The sequence below is a fragment of the Centrocercus urophasianus genome, unplaced genomic scaffold (genome assembly GCF_019232065.1).
Source record: "Centrocercus urophasianus isolate 14NV4802_14NV808 unplaced genomic scaffold, USGS_Curo_1.0 seq_10, whole genome shotgun sequence".
NCBI classification, from domain to species: Eukaryota; Metazoa; Chordata; class Aves; order Galliformes; family Phasianidae; genus Centrocercus; species Centrocercus urophasianus.
The window spans coordinates 53,911,446-53,924,033 of NW_024884142.1; the positions used below are offsets into that span (position 1 = coordinate 53,911,446).

The 12,588-nt window shown below is 38.3% G+C and overlaps 1 protein-coding gene across 4 annotated transcripts in view; it reads right to left on the reverse strand.

Moving 5' to 3' along the window:
- The window catches only part of TIAM2 (TIAM Rac1 associated GEF 2), a 169,082-nt gene that overhangs the window by 65,997 nt on the left and 90,497 nt on the right, over window positions 1-12,588 (reverse strand). For all 4 annotated transcript variants that reach the window (XM_042825794.1, XM_042825807.1, XM_042825801.1 and 1 more), the window contains exons 6-7: window positions 8,084-8,256; window positions 6,859-7,083 (exon numbers count right to left, since the gene is read on the reverse strand). In XM_042825794.1, coding sequence (XP_042681728.1) covers window positions 6,859-7,083; window positions 8,084-8,256 — 398 coding nt within the window. The remainder of the gene's footprint in view (window positions 1-6,858; window positions 7,084-8,083; window positions 8,257-12,588) is intronic.

Sequence of the window (12,588 nt, forward strand, 5' to 3'; positions counted from 1 at the left end):
AGGAAGTAAATACATTCAGAGCAGATCACACAGACCAGGGTTTCCAGAATGTGAGATGAGGAACCAGTGACTACTGCTTTGGAGATTATAAAAAGCTAACAGGGAAGGACAAGTCTTATCTGCTATGCAGCCATTCCTGTAGGTGATATACCTAATAGAACCTCCACCTGAGCATGCTTCAGGGCTGCTGTCTGTGAAAGACAAGACAAAGGCTGTGCTGGTAGAGGAACATAGAGACTGGCCCTGGCTCCTCCTGTCATACATGCAGTGCTAACAGCATCCTTCAGAAGGGAGAGGAAAAACAGTTTCTTTTTCAAATACACATTTGCTACCAAGTAAGAGAGCTCAACATAATAAAATCAAAACCAGCACAGAATTAGCTGAAAGCAGTGCCAGAAATGACAACATACCAACTCAGAGTAAGAATACTTCAAGTAACAAGAGGAAGGAGGGAAGGAAGAAGCCTCCTGAAGCTCACCTAATTAATTGCACTTATTTAAGGTAACACAAAAGTAAAGATTCACAAAGATGAAGGTGTTCTCTCAGTGATTAAGTCTTTAAAATGGATTTGATTTAGTAACGGTTCCTACACTGTACAGAAACATCAGCTCCTCATGGCACAACTATCTACAGCAGTAAGAAATTCAGAATTTTCCCCTACACAACATCTTCCTAGATTGAATCATCTCTACTAAGTGACGTAAGGAACTCTGAATTTAAAAGAAACTTCTGCTGCTGTTTTATATGATCAGCTTTTTAACCACATTACAAGCAACACCAAACTCTTAGCATCCCAGTTCTCAGACACAATTCATATTGCACCCATCTGGATAAATGAGTCACTCAGTATCTTGGGACAGGAAAAAGACTTTTATTGTCATTTCTTCTTAAAGAGCAGCATAGGGGCAGTCTGACAAAATGGCATCTGACATGGAAGTACACATAAAGCAAAGGTGTGTCACTGAATTCCTCCATGTGAAAAACATTGCACCCACTGACATTCATCAATGATTGCTGAATGTTGACAGAAACCAAACAGTGGATGTGAGCACAGTGAGGCAGTGGGCAGTGCATTTCAGCAGAGGCAACAGTGGGTCACCTCTGCTGGTACAGATGTTTACAAGCGCAACATGCAGGCTCTGGGTCACCACTGGTGAAAATGCACATCTAATGCTGGTGACTATGCTGAAAAATATTGTTTTGTAGCTAAGAATGTGCTCTATCAAATAGTGCTACTGTTCTCTTTGTATATATAGTAGTTTCCATGGAAATAAATAGGAAGCATTACTTGCAGGGTAACCTACATACATATCTCTGTCCATTTGCTCTTCACTTTTGTGAGTTGGCCTTTTATAAGCTTTTGTAAATACAGTCTTTCAGAGCAACACATGTACATACATGTCTACAGTCAGGAATGAAATTCGGAAAGTCATTGAATCCAGCTGCCCTTCCCCACAAAACAGCAAGATAGGCCTTCCTGCACACACCTCTGCAACAGCTTCATCCCACAACCACTACTATACAATTCTACATTTGCTAATGTCTATTCATTATTTTATATTAAATCTTTCCAAAACAAAGATGGAATTTCACCCATCTGCAAAACAGTAATTACAGCAGAGAGAATGGAGATGGCTGCTTATTCTCTTCACTCCTTAGTGACTACCAAAAGAGAAGGATTTTACTAATAATGCAGAGGAGGGTCATACCACAACGAAGAGTAATATCTGAAAAAGAAATCAAACCAAATCACTCAGAAAGTAGAGCTCTAATCTAGCCAGTTCAAAGACCATCTAAATAGAAGATCTGTTACACCAAATTTAGATAACATTTTTCTTTCATTTGGAAGAGTGTAGAAGAAAGAAAAATCACTGGATACTACAAATAAATGAGAATTTTCATGTGGAGAAACTAGCAAGAGTTATTAAAATTCCCTGGAAATAATATATTCCAGATTATTACTGTGAGTTTTCACCTAATTTTGGACAATATTTCATAAGATGCTTCACAGAAAAATGAAGACATGCAATTTGGTCTTCTGAAGGGAGTCTGGACAGTAAAATTCTTAAAAGTACACAAGTTATCTCCCTGTACATATTAGTGAGAGAAAAAATAAATAGTCAGGTACATTTTAGGCAAACTGTAATGAAGTTATGAGGTGAAAAGCAGAAGTCACCAAAGGGAAAGGAGGAAAGGTACTAAGTTATTTAACGACAATTCAGAGAAAACAGAGTATCACCTTACTGATCCCCTTATTTTGCTTTATATAGTAACAGATAAACCACTTGTGGTTGCAGGGTGCATATGAAAACTTACATAAAAATCATCTCCAAGCATGCATTTGTTCTTCTCATTAATGCCTCATTATTTCAATGTTTGAAAGTAAAACCTCTGCTTATAACCTATCTGATAAATAAGTCTAATGTACACAGAAAATATGAATCAGAACAGAAAACCCTGAATAACTTGGAAAATAAAACATTATTATGCAAATACATTACAATTTGAAAAGTCCAGAATGCTTTCAAGCAGCCATTATTCACATTACTGTACTAAAATGAGACAATAGAAAAGACTTACGTACAAAGTACACAAAGAAATACACCCAGAGCTGCAGTGCCCTCGCAGTGAGGCTAATTTTCCATTCCATTAAAAACATTTCTACAGGCAAAGGCAGCTCCAAATTAACATGCAATATTTTGTTAAAAGAACTCCAAATAAATGCCATTAATCCCTTTCACTAACTTCAGCAGCAGTTAGACAAGGCTCCGTTTTCACAGCAAATGCTGTGAACACCCCTCCAACGTTAAACTTCTAGGAAAGTTAATATTTTTTAAAGACAGACTTTGTGGGCTTTGAAATCATGCTCAGTGATGTGAGAGTTTTGAACTTGATACTTTTTGTCTTATTATGTTACACACTGGGGAAACATCAATGACCTTGATGAGGGAATATTGGCCACCCTCAGCAAGTTTGCTGATGATACGAAGTTGGGAGGATTGGCTGACACGCCTGAAGGCTGTGCTGCCATTCAGCCAGACCTGGACAGGCTGGAGAGCTGGGCAGTAAGAAACCAGATGAGGGTTTAACAGAAGCAAGTGTAGAGTCTTGCATCTAGGGAGGAATAATTGCATGCACCAGTACAGGTGGGGGGATGACCGGCTGGAGGGGAGCTCTGCGGAGAGGATCCTGTGTGTCCTGGTGGACGACAGGTTGGCCATGAGCCAGCAGTGTGCCCTGGTTGCCAAGAAAGTCAACGGCATTCTGGGGTGCATTAAAAAGAACGTGGCCAGCAGGTCAAGGGAGGTGATCCTCCCCCTCTACTCTGCCCTGGTAAGGCCTCATCTGGAGTACTGCGTCCTGTTCTGGGCTCCCCAGTGCAAAAAAGACAGGGATCTCTTGGAAAGAGTCCAGTGGAGGGCCACAAAGATGGTGAAGGGCCTGGAGCATCTCCCCTATGAGGAAAGGCTGAGTGAACTGGGTCTGTTCAGCCTTGAGAAAAGAAGACTGAGAGGGGACCTGATCCAGGTCTATAAATATCTAAGGTGGGGCAGAGTGGTGAGGCCAGACTGTTTTCAGCAGTGTGTGGAGACAGGACAAGGGGAAACGGCTGGAAACTGCAGCATAGGAAGTTCCGCACAAATGTGCGCAAGAACTTCTTTACAGTGAGGTGACGGAGCACTGGAACAGGCTGCCCAGGGAGGTGGTGGAGTCTCCTTCTCTGGAGATGTTCAAGACCTGCCTGGATGCCTACCTGTGCGACCTGCTGTAGGGAACCTGCTTTGGCAGGGGGGTTGGACTTGATGACCTCTGGAGGTCCCTTCCAAACCCCTACGTTTCTGTGATTATTATTTTTGGGCTGGTAAACCCAGACAGAGGGAATTCCTTATCTAAGCTGCAGGTCTGAAGACTTTTCTTAGCCAGTTTGATAGCATCAAGTTTCTAAGATAGTCATTTATCTAGAAAATCAACCTTCTCATTCTAATTTTTTGTTTGCACTTCTATGTAGCACTAGCTTTATCAAACTCTAGCCTGCAAATCCATAACTATAAAAAGAAGCATCGGAAGAACTTTTCCAGTTCACTTGCTGCACACCAAAAATAAATCTGTATGTACATTTAAGTACATACAACAATTTTAGGAGTCCAGATTTCCTTACTGTAATTGCCTTTCAGATGATGGTATCTGTGAAACAAAAGATGATGTTGCATGCTTGTAAAGCCTTGTGTTTTATTAAGTCTTCAGTAGAGAAGTATTCATTTTAAATCAATATAAATGTGGGGAAAAAAAAAAAAAGAAAGTTGAAGTTGAGTGGTTGTTCTAAGGAATAGGAAGGAAAAAGACAAACGATTTAGAAATCACCATTTCTAAGATAACTCTCCAGTGAAAATAAATGTGTCTCATCTTCATTAAAACAAAAAACAAACAAACAAACAAACAACAACATGGTGATCCCCCTACAGTCAATTGCAGTATTTTCTTTGACTTCCCAGAACCTATCAAAAGTAAAGTTATCTGGAACAGGATGTGTATAATATACTTCAGTCAACTCCTACATGATTGAAAACACCACCAAACATAGAGAATATTTATAGTCCTCTTGTATAAAAGTGGCTTGTGTCTAAAAGTGGACAAAAGATAACTGAACAATTCCAGTTCAAAACAATTAAGCTACATATATGCAAACATTTCACCAATGAATAATGCTTTTTCAGAATTGTTAGCATAATAAGTATATTAAGAATACTTACTCACTAAATACATTAAAGATTTTCTTGGATTTTTTTTTTTTTTCTCCAGAAGCCCATCACTAAGACATTAAATCAAAAGATCAGGAAACCCAGTTATCTACTGACTTTTCTCTGAAGTGATCTTGCTGACAAAACTTAAAACAGCTGTAAGGAGAAATTTTATAGAGATCAAAGGGTTTCAGACTGAAGAAAAGGTTCACTGTGAATTTGCTGTTTGTCAACTAGTGGATGTTTGCAGATGATTCATTTCACTCTTTGTCTCACTAGTATGCCCTCAGTCAACAATTTGAGAAATTAATAGACAGAAGATTAGCAGAAATAAATCTTCTGCAACCCCAGTGATGGATTTTAGTTATAGCAGAATGCAGCCAACTCCTTCCAGGATCAGAACTGGAAAACAATGGCAGTTCAAGGACAGAACACCTAATTAGCAGAAATAAAGAGATCATCATTAGTAAAGTTCACCTGACTCTAAATAAACTAGCTTCAGTATCTAGGGAATCAGTGAGCATAAAAAAAGATTTTTCTTCAGTGTGTTACACATGATGAGGCCATATTAAGCACTAGACAATCTCTAGAAATCTATATACTTTTCTATGTCTCAAAACCTACAGCAACAAAAGGATGCCTTGCTCATCCTCCATTCACCCCAATAGGCTCTGGACATGGAAAGTACATATGAGCTTATGAACATCACCACAAAAGGCTGTAAGCAGCGAAGCTTTTACCAAGACACTCAGAGACACATCATCATTTGCCAGTTGTTGCCTATACAGCTGCTGGTATGGGCAATATGTCAACATCTCAAGATGTAAATCCATTAGGTGGCACTGGAGTGATTCCTGGTTTGTTTGCTGAAAACTAAGAGTAGAGAAAGGCTTTATGTCTATGCATAACTGCACAGACAAAAATGTGACCATTTTACATGAAGAACAGTTCTAGCTATTCATCAGTCTGCTATGACTGTCTTAAGCATGGCTTAGCTGAAATACCAAGGTGCACGTGGACTACGAAAACTAAATTTCAACAGGAGGATGGAGAGATACTCCAGTTTTCTTTTTAGAAATAAACCATAGTGATGAAGTTTCTTCAGCATTAAGCTGCTGCTATAGCTAAGATTCAGTCATTTCCACCACCACCATAAGAAAATACGATCAAAACTACACATTAGGCATTCAGAAACTATTTGCAGGAAGAAGCAACTGATGATTCAGACCAGTTCTTGCTGCAATGAAACAAAAGTAACCTAGATGCAAGTACGGATGCAAACATATTAACTGTTCTGTCAAGTGTAAAAATCTTGGCTGTAGGACAGCCAAACTCCCAAGCTAAACACCAATGGGTCTGAGCTTATACTGATACAAAAAATTCCTAGCACAAAACCAGGAAGTGCTGCTAGTGACAAACAGTTCCCTTTTTCTTTGAGTTGATAAGGGAATAATGCTCCAGAGGCTGTCAGTGGTATTCATGGAAGTGCTTTTCCATTTGAGATAAATGTTGGTCTTGACTTCTAGTTCTCCTTTGAACTCTTGTGTGGATTTTCAAGAAGCCTAGAGGATCCTGGACTTGTAGTAATGGCTAAATTTCAGCTGAAGCATTTGGTTTTGTCTGCCTTTAAACATTCTTACAATTTTATTTGGATAGAGCATATGTCACATCACATCTTAAGGTGCAGAAATATATTGCTATGTACCCACTCTAAAATCTTTCCTGCAGTTCAATAATAAATTAAATTATTCACAGAACATATTGTTGATCCTGTGGTATGCTATATAATAGCTAGATATTATTAGCATCTAAGTGTATCATAAAACAAAGCAGTGAAAATTAATTACATTTTTCCAGAAGAGAAAAGAAATACCTTTGTGCTCATAAAACAGACCAGTCTGATCATCAGTTTTGAGTGCCGGTCTATTTCCTGAGCTGCTCTGGATTGCTGTAGATACTTGGCAATAATTACAACTACCATATCTTGCCAACTATGTCCACAACAATTGCTTTCAGGCCTACAAAGCATTAACAGTCAGAGACCAAAGCTAAAAACTATGACAAATGCTCTCCCACAACAATACTTTGTAGCAGAAACAAGCTGCACTATTTCCAGTACCTGATTCTCTATCGCCTTCCTGTTTTTTGGATCACTAACAATTGAGAGCTGCAACTCTGCCATCTTTTTCATCTTGCTGTCCATATCAATCTTCTGGAAGAGACTCTTGGTCTGATTTTTCAGTAGCCGAACTGTGTCCTCCTTCCCAAGTTTCTTTGCAAAGAGGGAAGCACAGGCTGAATGTATGGCAGTAACCCAGTTTTCCAGATCTGTCTGACTTGTCGCCTGTGGAACAAAGCAATAGTGCAAAATTACAACCAGGAAAAAGAAAATCAAAATGAATCTGCAGCTCTAGGACATTAATTCTTCCATGGTTTCCCTGAGACCTGAAGTGTTTTTTTTCTCAAAACTTCTCAAGTAAGGTTTTAAAGCTACACAAACAAAGAAGCTTTTTCCACACTGTCATGACTTGTATCCAAACTCCAGCTTCTGCTTCTTAGACCTTCTAGGTCTGAGGGCTCTGGGAGCACAACAGAGCACACGAGCTGTGGGTAAGATGTGACTTGCATTCTTTAGCCCTCAAAAGTTGACAAATTTCAAAAATAAACGTCCTCTTGCAGAGGTAACATAGCAACAGGGATGATTTTAAAAGTTAATTTTGGAGGAGTTTGCTTACTTTAAAAATGCCAAATTAGTGTAGCAAAGCATAGCAAAGTTAAGAGAATACATCTGCACAAAGTGTCTCCAGAAGTGTTTACAAGTGTGCCTATGAATCAACATGTTTTTATGCACGCGGTTCCACATAATACTGTTCTTTATTAATATTTTCAGTACTGCAGTTAAGCAGCCAAAAACTATTTTTAACCTTCTTTTTGAATGCTTCACTCAACTGTGACATTCTCTGAGGCCAGCAGAGTCAGAGTTGTGTCCATCATTCTGTGAAGGCACAATGCTGATAGATGTGAAAACATTTGCTAAGACACTTGATTTTCTGGAAGCCTGTAATAATCAACCAGAATTATCTTGTATGTTTGTGATCTATGTTCTCTTTATTTTTGAACTGTAACTAGCTGAGTCAACTGGTGTAATATTGTATCCTTGAAGAAGTATTGTACACTTACATCAATACTATAACACTATACTGTAATAATGTAACTATAGTACCATTTTTAAGTCAGAGACATGAGACTGTATGTGTATGTATAAGAATCACACGTGTAAGTGCATACTCACAGACACAACATATAATGGAAATAATTAGAAAGTTATGTATGCATTCTGTTACCTGGAATAGGTAGACATCTCCAAAAGAATTGCTGAGACAGAACACATTTTCTTTCTTGGGATGTTCTGGAACAGACTGGACTATACTGTCTTCAGCAAACAGAGCGTATCGAGGCAAACTACTCTGCTCCATTGAATTCCTTCCATAGGTCTCATAGAACAGCAGAGTACAACCTTTGGAGTTCAAAGGGACAAGAAATGTGAAAAGAAAAATCAAGCTCTGGATCTTTCATTCAAGTTCTCTTAGATTAATGCTTTCATGAATTAAAATTCCCAATGACAGAGAATATTAGTTCCCCTCTTTTGAGCTAGAAAAATGAGTGGGATCCTCAAAACTGGGAAATAGGAAAAGTTAATATTGAATTTGCCAATGTAAATTTAGAACTGACGTCCAATAGAGATGCAACGAATATGCAGGACTTAAAAAATAAACAAACAAAAAGAACAGGATAGCTCAGTAAACTCAGCCTATTAAAATATTTAAGCCTGTAGAAAAATTCCTGCTTAGTTCAATCAGCTTGTGTGTTCAGTTATTATTTAAAAGAATCAGCTCTCTCTCAATAACCTTTGTAGTTGCAGACAAAAGATTTGCAATAACATTTGTCTTCCAAAAACATGCACAGTGAATAAACGTCTCAAATTTAAATTGGACTTCCTTCAATCTACGTGAAAACTGTCAACTTAGACCATGAACATTATCTGGATAATTTAAAACAGCTTAAAAGGATTGACTATGATCATGTGCATTCTCATTGGTAGAGTAATATGTAAGATGTGAGATGTACATCCAGAAAACAAATTTCATTCTTGACAATCATGAATGCAAAGAGAAGGAGGACAGAAGAGCAGCCTTGGTCCCAGTACCCAGAAGTATGATTACATTGCCTTTGGCAGTGAAGCTGGCGTAAAAGCTGTCTGCCTCTCCTCTGTTCCTTGCCAGCCATTTACTGCTGCCGTGCATTACAGCCCACTGTCCTCTGAGATGTACCGATTTACATGCCCAGGCAGCCACAGTCTGAGGTATTAAATAATCTTGTTTAAAATTATCTTGGATTTCTGAAGAATTTCTTAACCCATTTCTGCATCTAGAGAAAAGGAGTAAATCCACCTCACTCTCATTCCTGTGAAACATAAAGGATAATACTAAAGGAGTTGATGCTGTTTGTTTTTTATAATTGAAAAACTAATTAACACTAGACTATGGCTGGATGCTTAACCTGGAAGAAATAAAAAGAGATACTATAAATATAATTTGAAAATTATCTAAGCAGTTAGAAAACTCTGAGACTGTTGGTGGATTTTCCAGGAAGGAAAACCTTTTCTAAAAGATATGCTTCGATTCAATCAGGAATTAATTTAAAGACTTACAGCCACATTATGTATTGTCTCAGACTAAATGACCACAATGGTCCCCTAGGGACCAGAAATCCATGAATATATTACTGTTGTAGACCCTATACATATTCAGTGGAGAACTTGAAACTCAGCCAGTATAAGGATTAAGTTTGTTAGGGCTACACCATTATTATCTCTCTGGTCTGCTTTTTCTTGGTTGTTTTTTTTTTTTTTTTTTTCCTTCAAATCAAAGAAACAACACAACAGAAGGCATATACTTAGGCATATAACTTTGGCATATCTACCTAGGTACCTAGGTAGTTTGTATAAAGGGAATGTTGCAAAACCTGCAAAATAGAAATGTTTCCTTTATACATGCATTTATAATAGTTAAAACCAGACATCAAACTTTGTTTTAACATTTCTCTAACTTTGGTACACTTAACATTGTACTAAAAATCCCAAACACATCATCCAAATTCATGTAATTTTGAGGTAGCGGTTACTCAAAAGTTAGATCTGGAATCAGAACCAAAATCCTTGATTTTGGGGGTCCTTCTGCCTGATTAAGTAAAATGATTTGCCTGCTTGGGTTTGTGGGGCATATCTGTTTTGAGAAGTTGAGAGAGAGAGTCCACTCTTTCTCTCACAGACCAAATATAGAGTATATGATAATAAAAAGTCAACGAGATGAACCTCATCACATTCTGCAGAGCCACTGAATGTAAACCAGTTACAGGAGAAACGGAAATCACAGGTTACTGAGCAAATCAGTTGACAATTGGAAGGTTTTAAAAGGAAGGCATTCAATTAATAGCAATTCCTGTGCACTACCTAAATGCATCTTTTCCTACTGTTGCCCAGAGCATCTAGCAGAATATTCAGGATAAGAGCAAATCTTACAGAGTTGCTCCTATCCTTTTCCCTTACCCACTCACACTTGTTCTCCTTTACCATAGAGGCAGCTGGACATCTCTGCAGTAGGAACAGAAGGATGTGGTTTGTTACACTGCATATCAGACATACCAATTCTTTAGGAGTTTCACCATCACAGGACAAACAAAATCAATAAACCAAAGTTTCCTCTTGCACTCTTCAGCAGCAACACTGTACAACCATTTCCACTTTTGTATTTTAGGAAAGTGCAAATTAGTTCTATTTAAAACTTCCACATTTCCCCCTACAAATTATCAGAAAGGTAACTAAAGATATGTTGCCTTTTATTGTGGAAGCTTACATGTACAAAACCAAACAAGTAAGTAATTGTTGAAGAGCATGCATGTGTGTTAAGGTGTATGGCACTCAAGATATATCTTGGGGTGAAGCATTAGCTGGTTTCATGAATCCTAAGAGAGCCACTGGGACTGATTATAGTTCAAGTATTTTCATCAAAATGTGAACTGAAGGGGAAGTGCAGTTGGAAAGCAATTTCCCTCATTAAAATAAATTAATTAGACAAGACAGATGGGAAAGAGAGATCCTCATGTTATTATTCAAACATAGGTCATGATGGCCCTGAAAGCGAAGCAAAGGTCTCAGGACACGTCTGCTTTGAAGTTTGGCATACAACAAATGGTTATTTGCCTTCTGTGTATTTACAATTTAACACATCTCACCAGAGTGCAAAGAAACACACTGCTCTCCATTTGCATATGTGGCTATTTTAAGTCATATTTTAAAATATCTTGTCTACTTAGATTTCAAGAACAAATTAAATACAGATTTAGTCAAAGTGCTGCATCGGGGAAAACTAAAGCAAGAGACTTGATCTTGATGCAGTATGTTATGAAAACAGAACTACGCCTTGATATCCAGACAGGCAAGTTTATTTTGGCACCAGAACTCTCTACAGGACAATAAAGGTATGAGATCAAGGAAATGAGAAATATGTATTTAAAACTGCTAGCAAAGTGGAGGAGATTCTGCATCATGAGTGCAGCCATATCACTCATCTTAAGAAGAAAGCATTATATTGAATAGTTATAATGTTAGAAGCTAATAAAGCTTTTTCCAAATAATTTTATTATTTCCTTGTTATGGCTGGGTAAATGCAGGTAGCAAGAAGGGAAGTGACTTATTCAAGGTAACCAGTAAGCCAAATGCATAGCAAGGAGCCAAACACAAAGCACCTGACTTCCTTCCCAGAGCACTTCATTATCCTAAAAACATACAGACAACTAGTAAAATATATTACACTTTCTGCATTTGACAGATTTGTTAAGAAACTGCTAGAATTTTAGAGGAGGTAGATAAAACTCATATTTGTACTCCTAAACACAAACATATAATAAAAAGAGTGGCATTCAGATATTGTTTTTCCCTTTGTATATACTGCCTGTAAGCATGAATCATGCTACCTGATGATCAGTGTAAGTAATTTAAGCTGTTAAGACTGCCTACATTTTGATCCTTTGATAACAGGTCTCTGAATTGTAAGGCAGAATTGCTACATTCTTGCAAGTTTGCTTCCTTCAAATCAGTACTATCAAGGGTAACACTCTCCGCACTCACTATTTAATGTTCATTTTTCTTTGGTCTACACCCATGCAAAATTTTGAAAAGGGCAACCTGTGGGAAAGTTGTTATTTTCTCTCCTCCAGTCCAAGATATGCTAGGAAATCATTAAGTTTGATCATTTCCTCACTCATTAACTTAGCACTACATCCTACTGAAAGGCAAATCCTTCAGATACAATTCAAAAAAAAGGAAGAGAAAAAAAAAAAAGCCTACAAACTCTCACAGTAAATTCCTTTTCCTCCCCACAATAGATGTTATTTTCCTTCTCACACTTTCTGACACCCGTACACTTCTTGCAGCACACCTACCTGCTCCATTACTCTGAGCTATCAACACACGCTGCTAGTGCAGGGCTAAACACAGTAATCACACAGCAGCCTACAGACAGCAGCCTCTGTTAAGTGGATTGCCTTCCCACAGCAAGTGAAGAGGGGGGAGATGGGAAGGGCAAGCATTCTAAAAGGCAAAAGTGTTCAGCAATACAGAGCAGGCCATGGGAAAGACCATCTGCAGAAAGAAGGGAAGCTGAGGAGCCCTGGAAATTGCTGCAACCACAGAAGCAAGCATCCCTTGCTGAGCTTTGGGCATTGCAGTCTTTCCCCCCTGCTGCTGCTACTGCTTCTGCCCTGAATGTAAATGTTTGTCAGTGCAAAT